This window comes from Sander lucioperca, chromosome 7 (assembly GCF_008315115.2).
Source record: "Sander lucioperca isolate FBNREF2018 chromosome 7, SLUC_FBN_1.2, whole genome shotgun sequence".
Lineage (NCBI taxonomy): Eukaryota > Metazoa > Chordata > Actinopteri > Perciformes > Percidae > Sander > Sander lucioperca.
This window is the reverse complement of record NC_050179.1, coordinates 11,569,019-11,590,945: the sequence shown is the minus strand read 5'-3', so window position 1 is coordinate 11,590,945 and position 21,927 is coordinate 11,569,019. Positions and strand designations below refer to the sequence as shown.

At 40.0% G+C, this 21,927-nt stretch overlaps 2 protein-coding genes across 4 annotated transcripts; one reads left to right on the top strand and one right to left on the bottom strand.

Moving 5' to 3' along the window:
- Window positions 1–614: 614 nt before the first annotated feature.
- Window positions 615–6,555, bottom strand: LOC116038393 (SH2 domain-containing protein 7-like). 3 transcript variants are annotated; one of them, XM_036003204.1, is made up of 9 exons: window positions 6,435–6,555; window positions 4,330–4,447; window positions 4,113–4,234; window positions 3,461–3,624; window positions 2,716–2,805; window positions 2,070–2,235; window positions 1,837–1,989; window positions 1,024–1,719; window positions 615–920 (listed from the first exon to the last, which is right to left on the bottom strand). In XM_036003204.1, exons 2-9 carry the CDS (start codon window positions 4,364–4,366, stop codon window positions 873–875), a joined length of 1,476 nt encoding a protein of 491 aa, XP_035859097.1. In that variant the 5' UTR covers window positions 4,367–4,447; window positions 6,435–6,555; the 3' UTR covers window positions 615–872. The 3 variants fall into 3 exon arrangements, with proteins under 3 accessions (XP_035859097.1, XP_031138626.1, XP_035859096.1); XM_031282766.2 differs by lacking the exon at window positions 6,435–6,555 and adding an exon at window positions 6,330–6,419; XM_036003203.1 differs by lacking the exon at window positions 6,435–6,555 and having other exon boundaries at window positions 4,330–5,077.
- Window positions 6,459–21,859, top strand: tbc1d2b (TBC1 domain family, member 2B). The gene is made up of 13 exons (XM_031282760.2): window positions 6,459–6,888; window positions 7,660–7,810; window positions 10,229–10,403; window positions 11,602–11,756; window positions 11,952–12,178; window positions 15,123–15,545; window positions 15,629–15,739; window positions 15,946–16,142; window positions 17,152–17,646; window positions 17,735–17,852; window positions 18,102–18,287; window positions 18,888–19,009; window positions 19,413–21,859. The coding sequence occupies exons 1-13, from the start codon at window positions 6,547–6,549 to the stop codon at window positions 19,606–19,608; spliced, it is 2,898 nt and encodes a 965-aa protein (XP_031138620.1). The 5' UTR covers window positions 6,459–6,546; the 3' UTR covers window positions 19,609–21,859.
- Window positions 21,860–21,927: the final 68 nt, after the last annotated feature.

The window sequence follows — 21,927 nt, the reverse complement described above, 5'->3', positions numbered from 1 at the left end:
TATGTAAAGCACTTTGAATTGCCCTGTTGCTGAAATGTGTTATACAAATAAAGCTGCCTTGCCTTGCCTTGCCTTACATGGGGCACACACTCATACTGGGTGAGCTAGAGGTCGCCCCCACTTATCACATCTTGTTTCTCTTTTTAAGAAGTAACATGTTTCCTTCTGTTTTTCAGTGACACTTTATCATCTTTATCTAAGACTATGTCAGAAATGTCAAAATATCGTTGATCTTCTGAGCTGAATGATAAGATATTTAATTGGGTTAATCCTGGTTTGTATTACTTTCAGGGGAAACCAGTTCTACATTAAATACAGTACTGTATCTTTTCCTATATGTAATCACTTATAAAGTATGACCATGGAAAGCATTCAAGTACACAGAAAGGTCATACTGTTGTTTTAGTGGCTACAGCTAGGCTATAAATAGAGAGTTAAAAAGGGCAGCAGATGATAGAAGATAATAAATGACATTTCAACATCTTTGACACTCTTCTATACAGACGCTTGAAATATGTATGCAAATGAAGTTTCCTGTGAATGAAGTGCAGCATTGATGGTAGCAGCCTGTAGTCAAAATATTTTTTAAGATCAGTTGTAAACACAGTACACCCTTTTTCTCTGTAGAAAAGAATTATGAGTTTTCCTTCTTGAATCTCTCATTTATTTAAATGTAAATGCATCATCATTTTTAAATAAATACATTAAAAAGCAAAAATACAGAAGATGTCATGTGAATAGCTATGAACATGTAAGGTCATGTTGAATATGTAAAAGAAGCTTTCACAGAGTGTACTGTATATTAGGCAGCCACTGTAGTGTCAGAATAAAATTAGTAAACATTTTCATCAGCAGCTGGTAAGGTAACCTTTTCACCATTTCCTCTTGGCCTCAGGAAACAGCCATTTCCATTTATCGTTCTGCAGGAGGTAAAAAAAAGTTCATCAAAAAATAAATAGGATGAACAATAAATACAACTTTTCAAGTATTTAAATGAAAGCAAATTTTGACGACATTACTAACCTTCAACCCCCAGGATGAGTGGTTATGTTTGGGTCTGATGTCCTCCAGAGGCTCATAAGTGTTGCTGTTGGGTTGAGGTGTATTCTCGTGGCCAGGAATCAGCTCATATGTATTGTCATGAGGGAAGCGGCCAACGGCGGCCTCAATGGGGACCTCAGCATACACTGAACCACTGTGCTGCTCTGATGCCGATGATCTGGCCCCAGAGGATGTAGTGTGTGGGCTACCAGGCCTGCCAGCCAGGTGATAGACAGCGCTGTCACTCATGTTTTCCAGGCTGTTGCAGCTGCTTGCTCTGCTGCACGAGTCTGTCCTCTCTGGCGCCGGGCCAGAGTAATTGGCTTGTCTGACCGGCTTGGGGGAAAGTCTCGGTGGCGTGTGGGGGGGTGCACTCAGCCTGTAAGACTGCTCTCCATCAGAGCTATTGTCCAGAAGCGTTAGAGATCTGCTCTTGGTGTCCAACGGGCCGAGCTCACAATAAACAGACTCTGGTCCAGCTGGAGGACTACACCTGTTCTGATCCTGGGTTGGGGATCTCCCAGCTCTCCCTGGATTATTGCCAGGGAAATTGTCCTGACAGATGTGTTGGGATCTCGGTATCTCCCTGGGTATTTGCTTCCTGAGCTGAGCATACAAAAGGTCATTTACGGGGCCACTATCAAGGTGCCTGCTCCTCCGAGGCAAAGGTGGTACTTCCTGTTTTACAAAACAAGTGAGGTTCTTAAAGTTAGCTTGGAGGTATTAATACAGCAACAATTTCAGTGACACATTTTAGTTAGAATGATCTCCCTGTAATTTATGGACTGTACTCGCCTCTAGTGTCCTGTTGCTTTTTGGTGGTCGTGCAGGCGGCTGCACTGTGGCCGATTTCATCTGTGGTTTTCGTATGTTCTTCACAGCTTCACAGGCCACAGGCTTTTCTTTAGGGCTAACCTGGATGGTATCGTACAGCTCTTTATCCAGTGCCTACAAGAACAAAACAGCAGTAAGACCCTAATTCTCGATCAATGTTACTTAAAGAAAGTGACTCAGGAGTTTTGTCTCACCTCAAAACATGAAGATGTCAGGTACTCTCCAAACGGCTGAATGGAGCTCGTCTTGTAGTATTCTATGAGATCAGAGACAGAGTCGTGCCCTTTAGTGTCTCCACAAACGACAAACTGCCCTGATTCACTTTGGTTTATCACAAAATGTCGACACCGATCCCTGCCTCTGCGACAGGAAATTAAAATGAATTAGATTAAAAAACAACATAGGTTCCTTTGGTTAAAATGACTGTAATAAGATCTGTGGTTAGGACAACAAAAACGGTATGATGTTGCATGCAGTGTTAGATTAATGCACAACTGAAACATCCCATTTGTGACTTATGGAGTTTGGATGTCCACTGGTAAAGTAATCTGCTAAAATAAATAACTTGAAGCAATTCCAGAAATATAACTTCAGCAGATTTGGCACATTATCCTCACATCATGAGGCCTTTGCAACACTGTTTACATCTGTACTGTACTTTAACTTGTAGAAGCATTATTGATTTGTTGAGATATACATGCAAAACACTTATGAGCATTTAAAACAGAGGCACAAATTGCATTCAAAAACATGCCAAGTTTTTATATTGAGGTTCATTTCCAAATTATCTTGCTATAAAACACAATCAGTAGGTAACAGGTTGTTTAAACCAATACTCACTTATAAGACAGTATGTATCCGATGGCCTTATCACTGAGACGGATCAGGAAACAGCCCAGCTCCTTTTCTCTGAGTATTTCTTCACCCTCCCTGTAAATAGACCATGAAGAACTTTAAAACCCAAACTTAGAAAAGTGTTTCCCAAAAGCCCAATTTGGCCTGAGTTTACAGGAACAGTAAGGCTGATCACGTATTCACCTTGGAAATTACATTGCATCAAAGGAAAATCCATTTGGTTTCCGGGTTTTTCCATAAACTTGTCATTTACCAATACACAGGTTCTGACGAAACTGTTCCTCGTGATCTTTATGTAGGTGTCTACTGTATGTCAGCCAGGATGGATAGGTCCTAAATGTCTGCTTTAAATGTCACCGCAGTTGATGTACACTCTGACCTATACATAAATAAATTCACTTAAAATAACAGAGCTTAAGTAATAACCATATAAACCACATTTATTTGCTTTACCAATACAAAAAACACCTTCTATATTAAAAATGCAGCATTTGTTCCTAATCTGAGTATATAGTTATATAGTAGTTATATAGTAGTAGTTTGTAGTAGTTAATATATAGTTCTATATTAAAATAGGACGTATAGGCACTTTTATGGAGAATGCGATACATTTGTTGTCACAAACAAATTATTATAACATTGAGCTTTAAAGTTGATTCTTAACCAGCAGATAGTTTGACAGAAATAAAAATCTTGGCTCATAGCCCACTTAAGATTTATTTATACTTACTTCCTTGTGATGAAGCCCAGGAACCAAGTGGGGAAGAAGCCGTTGTGGACGATGAGTGGAACTTGAGTCTCTATGAACCACTTTGAAGCCAATTCCCTGAGTCTTCCTTCAGTCCCCTCATGAGAATCCACTGATGGCTCCCTTTGCTCCATCCTCCCCTGGTCCTAATCAAAGCCACACAGACAGCCGATGAAGACAACCAAGCATTCATTTCCCTAACGTACGCAGTGAGGGTGCATTTAAACTGTCTAATTTGCTTATTTTCCAGGAGGCGTCAACCAACGACTAAAAGTGGCTCAATATTCTCATTGTTGCAAGAAATACCAGATCATTCATGAGTGTACCTAAACTTACATTTTCACATAAACTGTAATATTTCTTTCCTGTTAAATCAAAATATTTATTAATATTGGACCACTTAAACTATTCAGAATCCACAATGTCCAAAGTCCATTCACACTCTACAAAGAAGGCTATTTTCCCTTTTCATACAACAAGGCTTTTATTTACACTGACCTCCTCTGCTGTAATGTCACACTGATGTTAAGCAAACTGTTACTTTGCATGGAGATATATAGTTAATAAGTTAATCATTAAAGCAGTAAGGGACTAGTTCTGGTGAACATGGAAGTGATCTACTAACAGTTCTTACCTTAAAGCAAAACGTCAGACAGGTCCTGAGGCAGGGGGATTTTCTAGGTCTGGGATCCTTTGTCACTGACCCTGATCTGGATTTCTGTTGTCTGTACCGTACACAGCAATTTCTTTCAATCCCTAGAAAAATTATAAAAAATGGAAAATGAGACTTTATTCTCAGTTAAATGTAAAGCTCAGAAACTGTTATCATAAGGTGAGTGATGTGTACATACCTTTCCTTAAGAGCGTGCAGTTTGAACCTGGTGTCATTTCAGCAAACTTTCAAATGCTTCTCTCAACTTCTGAACAGTCTGTAACATCCAACCGAAGGTGTTCTGAGGGAGTATGACACTACATGGGAGATATAGACAGATGACATTTGCAGTTACACACATTTTTCCACCGGCTTGGAAAGCAGTGCTGCTCCGCAACGGCACAGCAGAGTTCATACAGCTCATTTGCATGATAAAGACATCTAAGGGCTGCTGAACAAAGCAGGAGCTTCCTGAAGAGAAACGGAAAGTATAGAAACTGTGGTTTGTATGCACATGAGTGCGTTGGTTTGCAAGAGGAGGTGTTTTTACCCACAGGCTGTGTGATTACTGTAGCAATGGGAGATAAGTTGCGTCAGCAGTTGATCTTCTGTGTTTTCTGACCTGGGTTTGCAATGAATTCGGATCAAGGCAGGAGCAAAATGTGTGAAAGAATGGAAATGTTTGGGAAGATTCATAGATATTTAGAGGGCATAAACAAAACTCTAATAAGATGAGAAATTTTCCAGCCCTGTTTTTAAGGTTGTCATAGGCTGAATAATGGCTAATTCATTCCCCCCATGGCTGAGACAGTCACAATTAATCATCTCTCTGTTGGTTTCTGCTCAGCTGTAGGAAGTCCCTGTGGGGGAGAGACAAAAACCAGAACCAGTCTGTGTCATACTGAGCGGGATGAGATCTCAGCATTCCCCAATGATAACATTGCTTCAACTTTGATCCCAGAAGCTACACTGCTACGTCCTGTGTAAACAGTCTGGTTCTGAATGTCTACGTTCATTTTACCTCTAATTTGCATATAATAGAAATGATAGGCCTATTATCCATCTACCTAGCCAACGTTTACCCAACACATGCACTGTAATGTTCCATGTATGACTAAGTAATGCTACAGTGTCATGACCTAGAATTTCAACATCATCTCAACAGTGCTGTCTGTCAGTTTTAAACGTGTCTGTGAGTCATTATGTGCTCCTCTGGGGGGTTGAGAGGTTTGGGGTCAAATGTTATCACTGTTTCCGCGTTTGTAAAGATTCAATAGTATCATAGGCCTATACTATAATAACCTGTGCATGAACAGCATAGAAATGTATTCTATCTACAGCAGCCAGAGATAAACAAAAAGGAAGCATCGTTTTCAGACAGTTACCAGACAAAAGGCTCTTTAAGATCTTTTTTCAGTCTTCTGGCGACATACGTATGAGAAGGATGTGGGTGTTTAAAAGATCACAAGTCAATTGACGTCTATAAAATGTCCTCACAACAAAACTACATCACATCACCTTTAAATCTAACGGTGAAACAAATCTGAGCATCCTCTTAACTCTTCCAGAAGTAAGCCAAAGTTCATTCTGGCCAAAATAATAATGTAATGTAACTAAAACAAAAGTTACACAGCTATCACATGTGGTTTTGGGGGGTTTTACTGCATTGTTTCAGTGGGAAAAAATAATAGGTGTATATCCAAGCATAAGACCAGACAAACTAATGTCTAGGACCCACATGCATCATGCCATAGCATGTTCACACGTCTACAACCATCAATCAACCTAAAGCATGTGAACGAGCTTGTTCATTTGTGCAGCTCCAGAATTAAATCTGAGCTTGACATGCAGAAAATACTCCAAAAGGCTAAACTGTGTTCTGTTTTAGACCTCAGTTTTACTGTATGAGTCACTCTGTGAATACATATAGTTAAGTGCATGTCTACATCACATTATTATACAATGGTGAAAAAACAGCTGTAGACTAGAATGATTTATTGGTCAATGTACTGTAGCTCCTTTAAAGAGTACTCCACTACATTTTAGAGTCAAATGTTCAACATTTCTTTCACAGTTACAGTACTAGTTACCTATTAGATTTGTCATGTACAATACCTGCGATTTTTGGGGATTTTCAGTATTTAAAGTCTCCAATTAGGATGGTTTTAATTAGGCTTTGTCGATAAACTGAATTTTTACCATTAGCAGCTGGAGTGTCTCAGGTTGCACATCTGGTCAAACACCACCACCCAGCGGTAGGCCTACCGCTTTCTCGAACATAACAAAAGTAGCACATCACGTCACCGAAATACACTACATCTCCCATGCTCCCCCTCTCCAAGAGGCAGGCTGTCATGCGGATGGAAACAGGAGTGGGCATCCGCTGCGCTGCACGAAGAAGAAACTTCGAGGAAAGATGCACCAAGAGGAGGATGGCAGCGACGCAAACTTCTGCACAGCTTCCCGGATTGTGGCCTGCAGGTCTGTGGATGTGGCCGAGGTCGAGGGAGCGAAGGAACAGGCCTCTAAGCTGTGCGGCTACTTGAACAAACTGTCCGGTAAGGGGCCTCTTAGGGGGTACAAGCCGAGGTGGTTCGTGTACGATCCGAGGAAATGTTATTTGTATTACTTCAAGACTCCCCAAGATGCCTTGCCGCTCGGGCACATCGAGATAGGCGATGCGTGCTTCAGCTACGATGTGGAGAGCGAAGAGGGTCAATTTGAGATCCGCACTGCGGGGAAGGAGTTCCTTATGAAGGTAGAAACTTTTCCGTTGCACTGCTTTGCTGTCATTTGCCACTTCCTTTCTTATTGTGGAAAGGCAGACACACCTATTCCAACTTGATTCTATTCTCAGCTTAGATTTTAGATTTAAGCTTAGATTTTTAGCTTAAAAGTTGTCAAATCACAAAGATTTGACAACTTTTAAGCTGGCTAAAGAAAAGAAAAAATCTATTATACACGTGGATGTTTGCCAGACAAGATCTTAATCAGCACAGCTGATTGTCCCAAACACACACTCAGTCAGTCCACTGTTTAGTATTTACATGTTGAGATCATTTAGGCTCTGATTGACATCCACATGAGCTCATCCGTCCTCATGACACCTTTGTTTTGCAAAGGGTCATCTCATGTGATGGTGTCTTTTTTGCTGTCATTTGACTGTGACGGGTTTCAGTACCCAGACAGGTGCCTCTGGTATCACTCAGCCTGGCTGCCTACTAAAGGCTGGAGCATTTTCAGCAGACGGTGTGAATGGTTGATACCAAACAGCTTGCACGGCCCAAGGCTGGAACTGAGACTGAAACCAGCATCTGTGCTCATTCACATGACAGATCCTAGTTGTAACCTGCTATTTAAAGTGCACTTGGGCTGTTTTTATATGCTTTATTTGATTTCACAGCTGTCACTTTTTTCTAGCCAAGGTGTCATTCCATTGATATTGATGTTTGAGTTGCCTTTTAACCTTTGATCTCTATGATAGGACTGACTTGTGTGAGTAACCATGTTTTTGTGTGTGTGTTTCTAGGCCCCCAGCAGGCAGGTAATGCATTACTGGCTCCAGCAGTTACAGCAGAAACGTTGGGAGTACAGCAACACACGAGGCTCCGGTCAGAGAAACAGCTGGAGCTCCCCGACCCTGGCCCACCCTCCCACCGGCCTCGTAGGCAAAGACAATGGTAGGCAGGTACACACATACACACACACATATGTATGGTTTGTATGGACACTCATTTTCACTGCTCTGCTTGCATCACGTCCAGGCACCAGTTGAAAGTAAAACCTGTATCTGATGGATTAATATTTACACAAGTGCTACTAACACAAGTCGAGTTATTTTGTTGCCAGGTTCCCAAGTTCCTACGGAACGAGCATGTAGGAGTGGTTATATCAAGCTCTGATTAAATGAGTAATCAACCAAGGGCAAGAAAGGCAAGAAAGGAGTTCACATCAACTCTGTCTGGGGTGTGTTTTATTTGAATGCACTCGGAGAAACAAAAATCTCATTGTGTGAACTGCTTATTGTTTTCAAGTGTTCTCACAAGCATCTGCTAATGTAACATGGCTAAATGAACAGAAACAATATAAATAAGAGGTTATATATATATATATATATATATATATATATATATATATATATATATATATATATATATATATATATATATATACAGTATCTCACAAAAGTGAGTACACCTCTCACATTTTAGTAAATATTTCATTCTATCTTTTAATGGGACAACACTGAAGAAATTACACTTTGCTACAATGTAAAGTATTAAGTGTACAGCTTGTATAACAGTGTAAATGTGCTGTCCCCTCAAAATAACTCAACACACAGCCATTAATGTCTAAACTGCTAGCAACAAAAGTGAGTACACCCCTATGTTAAATTCCCATAGAGGCAGGCAGATTTTTATTTTTAAAGGCCAGTTATTTCATGGATCCATGATACTATGCATCCTGATAAAGTTCCCTTGGCCTTTGGAATTAAAATAGCCCCACATCATCACATACCCTTCACCATACCTAGAGATTGGCATGGTTTTATTTCAGTTACCCTAATAGCTGGTTTGATTTGCATTGAGAGATGATTTTATGGAAAGTACCCCATGCCAATCTCTCTCTCTCTCTCTCTCTCTCTCTCTCTCTCTATATATATATATATATATATATATATATACACACACACACACACACACACACATACATACATAACTGTTTAACAATAAGAAAAGAAGGCATATCTGACACCTTCAGAATTCTAATAAAATGCATTTTGTAACAGACAGGTGAACCTAAAATGTACATGTATATAATCCATCATGAATCTTGAATGCAACTATTTACATCAAACATTTAATTCTTTTTAAATAGTCCTGGCTATCCTGAAAAAGAACAAGTGCAATATATCCACATTTGAAGCTAAGAGAAGATTCAGATAGTAGCATGAAAAACAATTGTTTTGACCTCGGACCAAAAGGGTTATTGTTTAGTTGTTCTTAAGTGACTCAACTTGTTTTGACTGTTCTATTTGAGTGGAATGAACAGTGAAAGCCTGTTCCTGTTATCACATACACATGATTGTTTTTCTTTTTAAAAAGGTTTGAAAAATTCACAAATACCCATGTTAACCATATGTCAATACCAATATAGAGGTATTTAGTCAGACAAATTGTAATACTTGATTTTGTAAACGTTTCTCAACCCTGTACAAGACAAATCATTTTAAATCAACAATCCTACAAAAAGTAGCTGTTCCTGAATGTAAAGATATAGACTACAAGTTTTTAACACAGTCCTTGACCTTTTGTCAGTGAGCTGTGATGATATGTGTGGGAGCAGGAAAGACATGTGAAATCACAATAATGTCTCCTTAACTGGAATTTTACCTCTGGCTGTGCTGAGGACATTAAATGTTTGATATTGCCCTTTTTGCACAGCTAGTAAAATATTAACATGCCTAAGCTTCTCTTTACAGTATAACCAAGATGCAAGAGTAGAGTATAACGGTTTAGATACAAAACAGCCAAACAAACCATGCTGTAACACATGAAACTATTTAGCTGTATTAATTAAAGCTGGTACAGGTTTAGAGAGGATGGCAGGATTTGTTTTCCTTGTCCTTGAACATGTCAGTTCAAAGGTTTTATCAGAGCAAAGGGACTTTGATCATTGTCTTACTTGAATTGCAGTGTAACAACAACTATGTGGTTGCAACTAGCTTCCCTCTTGGGTGTGACGGCATAACTGTGGAGCTGTTTGGCCATTTAGAAAATGTTCCCACACTTCCCCAGCTAATTTCATACAAAGAGGACATTTTATATATAGCCTTCTTGGCACGGAAATGCTGCATATGTTATTTTCAGTAGGTAAGAGAGCTGCTCATGAAACCACAGACATCCACCCTGCTGTAAATGGCATTCTGGGTAACTCAAAATATTGCTTTACTTTACTCTGCAAAAATAATGCAGGGTCATGACGATCTCATTTCCTCAACAAAACAATTGATATAGCTCCTGCAAAACAGCAGTGGTGATATGAGTAATGTGATATTATTATTATGTTGTTCTAATGTACTCTGTGTTTTATTTCAGATGCGCTTGTCTTTGAGTCGCTAAGTGACAGCATGGAGAAAGTCCGCAGTGACTTTGCAATGGTGACAGAAACAGATGGCGGGGGAATGGTGGGGATCAAGTCAGCCAGAGGGCCTTCTGCGGCGTCCACAAACTCCCTTAACTTCTCCCTCAAAAACTTTGGTACAGAACTCAGGTAAGGCTGAATGAAAGCTTTCTGCAGCCTAGCAGGATAATATCGTACCCACAGTTTGTAAAAGGATGTTTGTTTTGAGTCCCTGCCAAACGGGCACAACTAGTTTGTCTGCTATGTGCCCAAATAGAGCTGTATTGAGAAAAGAAGATACCTCTTCAGTTCTTCCTGAGGTTGATGGCAGTAGAGGAAATGGTTGCATACATAGTTCACTAGTTGCTCTAGTATGCAATAATCAACAGTTCCCCTTTTTGGCCATGCAACACATCTATTCAAATGATGCAAAACACTGAAATGCTAAAAATGTGATATGGTGGGGAATTTTGCTTTGTATCCGTGAACATTTGAGTTGATATGCTGCCTTCTCCTCATAGCATGTCTCCTTACCAGTCTGTTCTACCTTTTTAATTATGATTAGCGTCTCCGATTTTGAAATGCATAGAGTTTTATAATGTTTTCTGCAGTTATAACGCATGATCAGTGCAGAAGCAGCTGAAGCTCAAGAATGTTAACACCAGAAATGTGATCTTAAAAGATGCTTTGCGTCACTGTTATGCTCATAAAGCATGAGTGAATTCATTACAGGGCTGATGTAGACAGATAATTTATTAAAATTGATATGTGTCTTTTCCGTTATATGGTCTTGAGGTGAAAGACAGAAAAACGTAGCTGAAATCCAGTTTAGTTTATAATGTCGTGGACAGTCCCCCTTAATTAACTGTACAGTAAAAGGAGCAGCTTTAGCCTCTATGGCTAATTTCCAGCTGTAGTCCCCGGCCAGCTGACAATAGGCATCCTAAAATACAATGGTTAACTAATTAAAAGAAATTGCATTACATCTATAATGTAATTTGTTGTGTATACACGGCGTGAGGAAGGCAAGAGCTGCATTCTGCTGCAGACAAATAGTCATGTGGTTCGGTAATCTCACATTTAGAAGTGTGAAAAACACAAATCTCTATGGGCTTATGGTAGACATGACACTGTTAATTTTACGTTTAGGAATGCCTTCCATTTGTGTTGAGACACTTTGTTTGTGCTGTTTGTGCTCATGTTACTATTTACAAAGTAGCAGAGCATCAGGCTTTCCTGCAGTTTGCCCTTGATCCCCATGGATTTGAAAAGCTTTCAGCTTTTAATGTCCAGCATAACACTGTAGCTCCACAGTCTTTACCATCTTGTCTGGTTTCTGTTCTGTCAGGAACTCCATGTCATATCTGCGGCCAGGCAGAGGAGGTGAGAGCAGACGCAGTGTGTTTTATACCAACAGCCACAACAGTGCAGAGGACTGGGAGCTGGTGGATGCTCCACCCAAGGACTTCCCTGAACAGAAACCTCATCCAGACACACACAGACGTACGTCCACTCCCTGCTGCATAATTCTCCCTCTGACCGGGGTTTAATACTCATACTCGGCTTACATTCTCCAGAGGAGAATTGTTTTTGCTCAATGCTATGACAAATGGACAAACAATGTATTTTTCCAGAACGTTCCTGCCTGCTCCTGCCCCTTGAGTCACTTTTATTACGTATTTATCTCTGCTCTCTCAGATTCCTTTGGATCAGCATTTACTTTCGACTTTGTGCGCAACTCATCGCGGCCTAAGAAGCCGCCTTTGGGCTCTGGGAGGGTCGGTCGCACTGCCGAGAACTCCCCAGTGGAGTGTAACGGCAGCAAATCTTTGGAGATGCAGCTTCGCCTTCAGAGCCAACAGGAAGAACTAAGTTGCATGCAGCAGGAACAGGCCAAACTCCGAGAAGAGCTGGCCAGTCAGAAGGTACAGTTATCTCATTATTTCATGTATACGGATCACATATGACATGAAAACATGACATTCTGGGGAAGAATTTGGGGAAATGGTTACAATTATTTGGATTTTATACAAAATGTTATCACTAAAGATAGTATTTACTCAATTGTTCTGTTCTAAAAAAATTGTTCTGTTAGGTACCTAAAAAGCACCAGGATTGATTTCATGTCGGAATTATCCATATTATGGGAAATACCAGGCTGTCTGGAGTGCTTTTACTATCATTTTAGTTAATTCAAAACAAGCCTGAGGTTGTGGTGTTTGACTAAGCGGTTTGGTGTAATCCTGATGCTCTCACTAATACAGGAAGACAGCAAATGATTAGTCATGCTTAAGCGAGAAACGAGGAAACAGCAGTTCTCTTAACAACAATCACAGCTGTGTCGATTCTTCCCATTTCTCTCTGTTCTTGTTTTAGTTTTTTGAGACGAGCCGATCTGTCACAATGGCTGCAACGTGAAGTGGTTTACTGCCAGCTCAAACTTTAACAAGAATTAACTGACTCAGCTGGCTGGATCTTTGTAACTGACAAAGCTGACATTGTATTGTTAATTCTATTGTTTTATGGCCTCCAGGTAATGTTGGGCCTTGACTGAATTTGTTAGTAACATTGCTAAGAAAGATATATATTTTCCCACATACTCTCTCTTGTTTATGGTGGTCATGGTGTTTGAATACAGAGGCAATGTTTCTTGAAAGACACAATGTTTAAATCCGCAATTTTTTCTATCTTTGTTAGAAAATAGTTGCCAATAAAAACTGTAATTGCATGTCACAGAAACCGTATCTGCATCAGTGCAAATGTGTGAGCCAGGTATTTGCACATTGTTCACATTACTATATTCATAGCTTTGGTTAGGGCTGCACAGTTAATCGAATTTTAATCACGATCACGATTTTGGTTTCCCACGATCAAATTCACGTGATCGAGCAATATTTAAAATGCTTCATTCCGGTCATAGAACGCTCTGTATCAGAGTTTTCACTCAATGAGCCAGTCAGAGTTGTTCCCTGCACAGCGCAGCTTAGTTTAGATGTAGACAGTCACAGAGGACCATAGATAGTATATAAGAAGCAGAGGACAGAGTAATGTGAGTAAAATTCCACAACAGATAGCAGTCAGTCATAAGTCGTCACAAGGTTTACCAGTTTACCAGTAAACGCAACATTGTGTCCCATCTGTGTTGTTTTTCAGACAACAGCAGTGACCAGTGCTAGTTTGAGTCTTTTAGCTCATAGCTTTAGCGGCAGACTGTTGTACGTCCCGCTGTTGGAATCCTCTACAGTGAAATACAGTCACACTACACCATTTAGCTGTCAGCATTTTAGCCGTGTTTAATCCAGTTACTACTGTAGCTAATGGTAGGTTAACGTTAGCTGCTGTGTAATGTGTTATTAGTGTTTACTAGCGTGACATGCAGCGATAGCCGCTTTCAAGACCAGAAGGATTTTTGCAGTTCCTAGAACATAACGTTCCTAGAACCCTTTTTTTCTCCTGTTCCGACTGGACCAATTTGGGGATTATTAAGTTCCTCTCGCCACAGTTCCTGTAACTGTTTCAGCTCCTACTTCAAGGCAGGGTCTTTTCCCTTTTCCGCATAGTGGTGGTTAGATGGCTGTGATTATAATAACAAAAGGTCAGTTCCTATGGCCACTTGGCCAGTGTGAATGCAAATGGAAAAACTGTTAGTTTAGAGTAGTTAGTAGAACTGTTTAGAAGTGGACTGTTCCTATAACTACGTTCCTGTAACTACTTGGTCGGAAAGAGGCTGATGTTTCTGTTGCCTCTAACGTCTGTTTTGGAGCATCAGAGCGCAACGCAGACATTTAAGTGGCACCGTAATCCGTGTTGCTATTTCGTCCGGTAGATACCGGGCACCGGTGCCCTATTGGCACCGGATTTTAACATGCGCCGTTAACGTGAACAGAAAATTGCGTTGCCTGTATCTTTTCACGGCAAACGCGCACGTTTGGAAAGCGGTCGCACAACAGCTGAAATGGCATACTCCTTCATAGTATCTTTCAACAAAGGAGGAATGTAGCACAATATGGATGTGAAAGCAGTTATAATTAGCCTATGTGACAATAAAATTTGTTTTGGTTAAAATCAACAAATAATCGTGATAATTAATCGTGATCAATAAATTGATCAAAATAATCGTGATTATCATTTTGGCCATAATTGTGCAGCCCTAGCTTTGGTAAACTTTTGTTATTGAATTTCATGCTCTGATCTTAACATATTGGTGGCTTTGTTACATTTTGCTGCTTAGGTCAGTATGACTGTGGCGTCTGTCAAACAGTGTGAACTAGTAGAGTTTCTCTTGGGAAATGAATTATCCGAGGTGATAAGCTACCCAGATGCTGATGCATCCCGATGCATACAATTTAGTTCGTTCATAACGGCCTAAACAATAGCCACACTAAATGTAATGGTCTGCAGTGTGAAATGGTGCCTATTTTTATTTATTTATTTATGATTTTAGCCAAGATGGCCAACCTCTGCTTTAAAACATGCAGGTGTTTGTTAGAAGGGCAAATATAACAGAATTGTTATATTTATTTCTAGATTCATGCCCTTATGTAAATAGGTTTGTAGTTGGATATGAGGTCCACATAATAAACTAGTCAATTGTTAAACTAATAAAATAAAAGCATATTATATGATACATTGTACATGTTAGTAAATAAGTGAATAACTTGTTATTTAACATACTCTAAGCTTGTTATGCCTGTGCACCCAGCAGTGTGAACTGAATTAAAATTCAGTCCATAGTAAAAATGGTCAGCTGGAATGCAAGTAAAATCTCAACAAACAGAATATGTAGCTGTTCCTAAAGAGTGCAGTTGTTTCAAGTTTTACATATTTGTGAATTTGCACCACAAAACAAAATCCTCCTTTCTCAACCAGGAGCTTGTGAGACTCCTACAGCAGACGCTGAGAACCTCCCAGTGCAATAGGCAGCAAGTGAACCGTCCAGCCCCAGCTCCAGATTCATCTGCGGCTTCAGACCAGACTCAAGATTCGGCAGCAACCCAGGAAGAGATCGCCCAGTCGGAGGCCCTGCTTCAGGAAAGAGATGGACAGATCCAGTCTCTGTGTGGCCACATGGAGCGTCTCGCCTTGGAGAAGGAGAGTCTGCAACAAGAGCTGAAGGGCCTGAAGATAAAAGTGGGGGAGATAAACGACCAGCTGGGGATGCTGATGGAGACCATTCAGGCTAAGGATGAAGTCATCATCAAGCTGTCGCACCAGAGCTCCGAGCAGAGCGGCAATCCAAATAACGGTTCACCACCTCCCAACAAAGATCAGCAGGAGGTGGACATCCTCAAGGTACAGTTTAAATACTTATACTTTTTCATGGTTTGTAGTCAAGTTTGTACTCTAATTAACTGAACACGTTTCTCCAATTTCAGGACAGTCTTCAAGGCTACAAATCCCAGAACAAGTTCCTGAACAAAGAGATCCTGGAGCTGACAGTATTACGCAGAAACGCAGAGAGCAGAGAAAAGACTTTAGAAGCAAAGGTACTATATTGTGTTTGTCGGTAATGGTGCATTATTCTGTTAATAGAAACAGGAAGTCTGACTAGTTTGTAGGGGAAGTTAGCTGGTGCCCCCCAAACCTAAAAGTAGGAACAATGAATAACAAACCATAATGTTGTCAGTTATGAAATTATTTAGTTAGTTATGATAACGATACTGATAAGATTTCTCTGTTATCTTTGCTGCAGTGTACGGCCCTGGAGGCCAAGCTGTGTCAGGTGGAGAGTAAGTATCTGGTGCTGCTTCAAGAAGTGAGGACCCCGGTGTGTTCGTCTTCAGAGCAGAGCCCAGCCCGAGAGGTCATCTCCAGATTATTAGAAGATGCGCTGCAAGCAGAGAGCTCCAACCAGCAAGAGCACCCCATCTTTAAACCAAGTACTGTCAGGTATGGACTATGCCAAAAAGCCTTTTTGAAAAGATGTAAATGATGTTTTTAATTTGGAACTGATTTATTTAAATATGTTGTTGTCGTAAAAGCAACTTTAAACAATTATAAAGCATTTCTAACACGTATGCTAGAACGCGACTGATATAACGGCGGGCCGATATTAGGCATTTTCCAAATTATCGATATCGGCATTTATAATGGCCGATAAATGAATATTTAAAAAATAAAATAAAAACGGACGAAACCCCCTTCAACCATGTTATGAGTGTTGGTGTTGCATAGTTTGTCCATCAGAGGGCACTCTACAACGTCCTTGTTGGCAAGGCTCTTTGATTTGTTTTGTTGTTATTGTGTTTTTGTTTTTGTTCAAAGGACTTTAAGTTTCATATCTTAAGTTTGTATTTTTATACGTTTTTATTTATCAGAACGTAACGAAATATATTTTGATGTTCCTCTGTTCTGTTGTGACAATAAAACAAACAAGTTTATTTTTAAACTGCATTTTCATATTATTGTGAGGACTCGTAAATAACTACAAATAACTAATGTTAGGGAAATCTGTTTATGTTTTGTTACGCATTTCTGGATTAAAAAAAAAATATATATATATATCGGCCGATATATCGGATTTTTAAATCCCCAAATATTTGTATCGATATCGACATTAAAAATCCTTTATCGGTCGGGCTCTAGTATGCACGCTTTGCATAAATCAATAGCCTTAAAAGAAACAAATGCAATGCAGTCACTATATCTGTTTTCATTTTTCTTAACTGGAAAAACTAGTTCTTCTTATTGGTATTTTGTTTGCTATTGATGTTGCTCTGACTTCTGTGCAAGCTCAGACATGTCTTTTGGGACTCAAAATGTATTGTTACAAATTTTGGAAATCCCGAAGTGACGTAGCAGGTTAAGCAAATGTGGGTAATTTTAAAAGCGTGAATAACTTGGAATGAATTGAACATCACTGATTGAGGAACATGTTTTTGCATTTTCTCTCCTCCAGTGAGTATGACACGTTTGGCTTCAAGACGGTCCCCGAGGAGGAGGAAGAGGAGGAGAAGCTGGTTGCGAGGGTGAGAGCTCTGGAGCTGAAGTCCCTGTCCATGACAGATCAGGAGGTGTCCGTCGGGGTGAAGTGGGAGAACTATCTGGCCAGCACCATGAACAGGAACCTAGTGCGCTCCCCTGAGCTCAAGGCCCTGTTTCGCTACGGCGTGCCCCATGAGCACCGGTCCCAGGTGTGGCGCTGGTGTGTCTCCTTCCATGTCAAGAAGTTTCGGGACCACCTGGCGCCCGATTACTATGAAACCTTACTTAATGTGGCCCAGGACAAGCCCAACCCGGCCTCGAAGCAGATTGAGCTAGACTTGCTGCGTACTTTGCCCAACAACAAGCACTATTCCTCCCCGAGTGCAGGCGGCATCCAGAAACTCAGGAACGTTCTGATGGCTTTCTCCTGGAGGAATCCAGATATCGGCTACTGTCAGGGGCTAAACAGGTACAGGAGGGGTTCTGTTTCTCTCATTCTCCTTCTCGCCTTTTATGCATTGTAACCATTATTTTTTTTATGCATGTGATTTCTTCAGGCTGGCAGCTATTGCCTTGCTCTATCTGGACCAAGAGGATGCCTTCTGGTGCCTTATAGCCATTGTGGAGGTGTTCATGCCAAGAGACTATTACACCAAGACTCTGCTTGGCTCACAGGTAAACAAGCTCAAAGGTTATAGTCTAGCACGGGGACAAGTTGCCGCCTTTTTACCAGAGTTTACAGGTTTCTCTGATGTCAGTGTGTCAAATTTATGTGACTGTGTGGAGCGTGACTGATGATAGAAAGAATGCAGCACAGTAATCAGCACTGTTTGCTTTCTTTGACCCCATGTTTTCTCCTGCTGTAAAAAATAAAAAGATCTCTGTTATAAAGAATGTAAATATATGTTGGTTGTGTCTTTGCAGGTTGACCAGCGGGTGTTCAAGGACCTGATGAGTGAGAAGCTCCCCCGGCTTCATGCCCACTTTGAGCAGTACAAGGTAGACTTCTCTCTCATCACCTTCAACTGGTTCCTGGTGGTGTTTGTGGACAGTCTGGTGAGCGACATCCTCTTCAAGATCTGGGATGCCTTTCTATATGAAGGTCCAAAGGTGAGGCGGACGAGAAAGTAAAACTATGATTCTCTAACCATTTCTAAGGAGACCTTTGAAAATAGTTGTAGCCATTCAGTTGGCTGACTTAAAATTTGCCACAGATGGTATGTAGATTAGTTTTCTGTTTGGGTGTAAACAAGTTTCCACATGTGCCAGTTTACTACTGTGTCTTGCCTTTATTTTCAGATGTCTTTTAAGATGTGAAAATATGCTGGCTGTACACGCTGTTTACCCCCGCTGTCTCTCCCTGCTGAGCAGCTGCCCACAGAGCAACGGCTCTCACCAGTTCTTCGGAGGCTGACCATTAAATTAGGGAAAAAATAACCCCCCCCCCCCCCAAAAAAAAAAGCAACCGGCAATGTACTCAATTGCCGATATATTTGTCAAATCTCCCAAGCGTAGTGGGAAACACAATTTTATTCAGCCGTTATCTCTGTAACGCTGTACTGTGCTGTATGCTCAGACATTCCAAATAAATTCCGCCTCTAGTCGTCTGAAGTGGCTTTGCATGTCAGAGGGATGATGCGTTATGCTATACGGTCACACATGGAAAGTCATGAGGAAGATTTTACAGCTTTGATCATTTTTTCTCCACAGATCATATTTCGCTTCGCCCTCGCTCTCTTCAAGTACAAAGAGGAAGAGTTTTTGAAGCTGCAGGATTCCACAGCCATCTTCAAATATCTTAGATACTTTACACGAACAATCCTGGATTCAAGGTACATCAACCGCAATTTGTTTTGGTTTTTCTGAGGACAGTGTGTCTGCAGTAATAAGGAGCAAGATTATTGGAATAACTTATATCTCCTTGCTGCGTGACTGGTTATCTACGGTCTAAGAGTTTTGCATCTGTATAGACATTGCAATAAGCATTAAAGCTGATCAGTAATGCTCAAATCAGAACAGTAGGTCTGGATCAGTTCATTCACTGATCATAATAGTCATAATTGTTGTACAAAAATTACTCTGACAGATATTGGGAAGGACTACACATAGTCACCTTAAACAAATCTATAAAACAGGGACAACAGGATGCCATATCTGCACAGCAAAAAGCATGCAGAACAATGGAGAACTATCCCAGACTGATACGATTGTCTTTTTTCCTTTTTTTCCCCCCAGGAAGCTGATGAACGTCGCTTTCGTGGACATGAACCCGTTTCCCATGCGGCTAATCCAAAACCGTCGCTCCTTCCACCTAGAGAAAGTCCGTCTTGAGCTGACGGAGCTGGAGGCGATCAGACAGACCTTCCTCAGGGAGCGAGAGACGAGTCAGGACAGACGGAGCTTCGTCAGCGACGATGAAGAGGATAACTGACCTTGAGCTTGTTGCATTTCCAGGCCTTGTTGCTGATGTATGAAGACAAAGAGATCGTCTCCACACACAAGTGACGTGTCACAGTTGCAAAGGGATTTTTTCCTAAAGGATTGTTGGAGTTGGTCTCCGACTCAGAGCGGGACCAATCAACCTTCTATACATTTTGAGTGAAATCACTTCAAAAGACCTAAACATTACACGCAGAATGGGCCTTCTATCAGTATTCCTGCCTTTTTTTTGTAAACACTTTATTTGTTGTATGCTTGTGTGTTTATGTGACAGCCAAAACAATATGCTTTATCAACGGCTCTTCAACCTTCAATGCCAGGCTACACTCTTGCAGTCCGAATCAGTATTTTTAAAAAACATGGCTGTTATCTTTTAATAGTTGATGTTATGCCTGTTGAAGGAATGATTGTATTTTTTATTTTAGCTTTCTCTGCCCCCAATTCCTTTCATACATATCTTAAAATTGTTTACCTAAATCTTTTTTTGTATACATATTTCCACATTGCCACTCAACAACACATTTTGTGTTTGATCCCTGTGTCTCTCAATGCACTTGAATCACTTATGCTGCAATTGCAATTTTGCTTAAACTTAAAATGTAAGTCTTAGAGCCTTCTAATCACTTAGTCAGTCCAAAATTGTACATATCATTCCAGCCTCTAGGGGTCTTTGTGATCACACAAAGATGATTTCAAGTCAAGTATTATCACTGACATGAACAGCATGTGGAACATTTTGGGGAATTTTTAATCTTACTGTATCTCAGGATTCAGATCAAATAACTACAGACCCACCAATTAAGCCATCATACTAATGGTGTCAGCCAGTGTTGTGTCTTTTCCCACAGACACAAAAACAAACAACATCTTTGCACCTGTGCTTAAACTAACAGCCACTGGATTTGGTAAGGAGAATATTTGAAATTGGCATTGACTTCAAAACCCCATCAGTGGATCCCTACAAATTACCTGATTATCTTTATTTTTATATTATTATATTATAGTTATTTTATTATAACTATTCTAAAATCTATGTATTAAGATGAATTAGTCTTGCCTTGTTTTAGTAATGTTCTTGATTTTTCCAAACATTAGTTAAGGCTGTAGAGTGTTTAAGGGATACGATTTCCCCTGACTAAAACCTATTTTGCAAGAGATACAGTATGTGCGTAATGCTGGGGTTACTTTTCCGATGTATTTGCATTCATTGTCCTCAGTGTGGCAGTATAACATTTGTCTACCCAGTGTTTACACTAGTTCACCGGTACCCTCCACACAGTATGATTTTAGAGTTTATTATACTGTATTGATAAAATGGCTGTGAAGTCAGTCTGTTTAACATGAGCATTGTGTGAAAATGGAAATATGATTTATAATCTATGAGGGAAATGTTTTAGGAGACTTCTAGACATGTGTAGCAACATCTTTCCATCTTGCACATGCAGGTACTTACAGATGGTAGTTTACTCATTAGCACTGACCATATTCTCTATTACACCTGTTTTTTCACAATTTCTACTGTCTAACAGACCAGTATGAAAAAGTTAGTATACCTGCTTATAAAAAAAAAACATGTTTATATTTAGTTTGATTGGAAATCTACAAGAGAGGAACACGTTTTTTCTCAATTATCCCCTTCTCTTTTGTGCTGATACATTGTTTACAGTTTGTTATAACTTTTAATTTCCTTTATTTTTTTGTTTGTTGGACCACCTGAACTTATCAACAGATGGCAGAATTGGGGTTGTTTTTATGATGGAAATGTGAATGAAAAACATTCCTGTAGAAGTAGAGATTTAATTTGTTTTTCTCCATGAGAGCAGGTCTCTCTAGAGATTCAATTTTGATTGGTTTAAGAAAAAGAAAAAATTTTTGTCAAAGGGCTCATACAGTAGGTACATATACATACATATACGCATCTGTTCTAAGACTAGTTTGAATGCATTTTTAGTTTAATTTTCACATGGAATAAGCTACATTTAATGCTATCACCTTTTCTTTTTTTCTGTCTTTCTTTCCCAGCAATGTATTGCACAAGTGTAACGTCAAAATGACGTCAAGCTATTATAGGGCACTTCAGTTTTTTGTATGTAAATCTCTATGGTATCTTGGTTATGGTTAATCTGTATCATTTGATGACGAAAAGTGCAAAGCTTTATGTTACAGAATTACTTTTATGCCACTTTGTTTTTGTAATATCAGTTAAAAGACAAATTCAATAAACAATGGCTGATTGAGTGTGATCCGTGTCATCTGCAGGTGTTTATAAGGAGTAAAAAAACTGCTTTCTGTAGTAGTTCTCAGTTCCTTA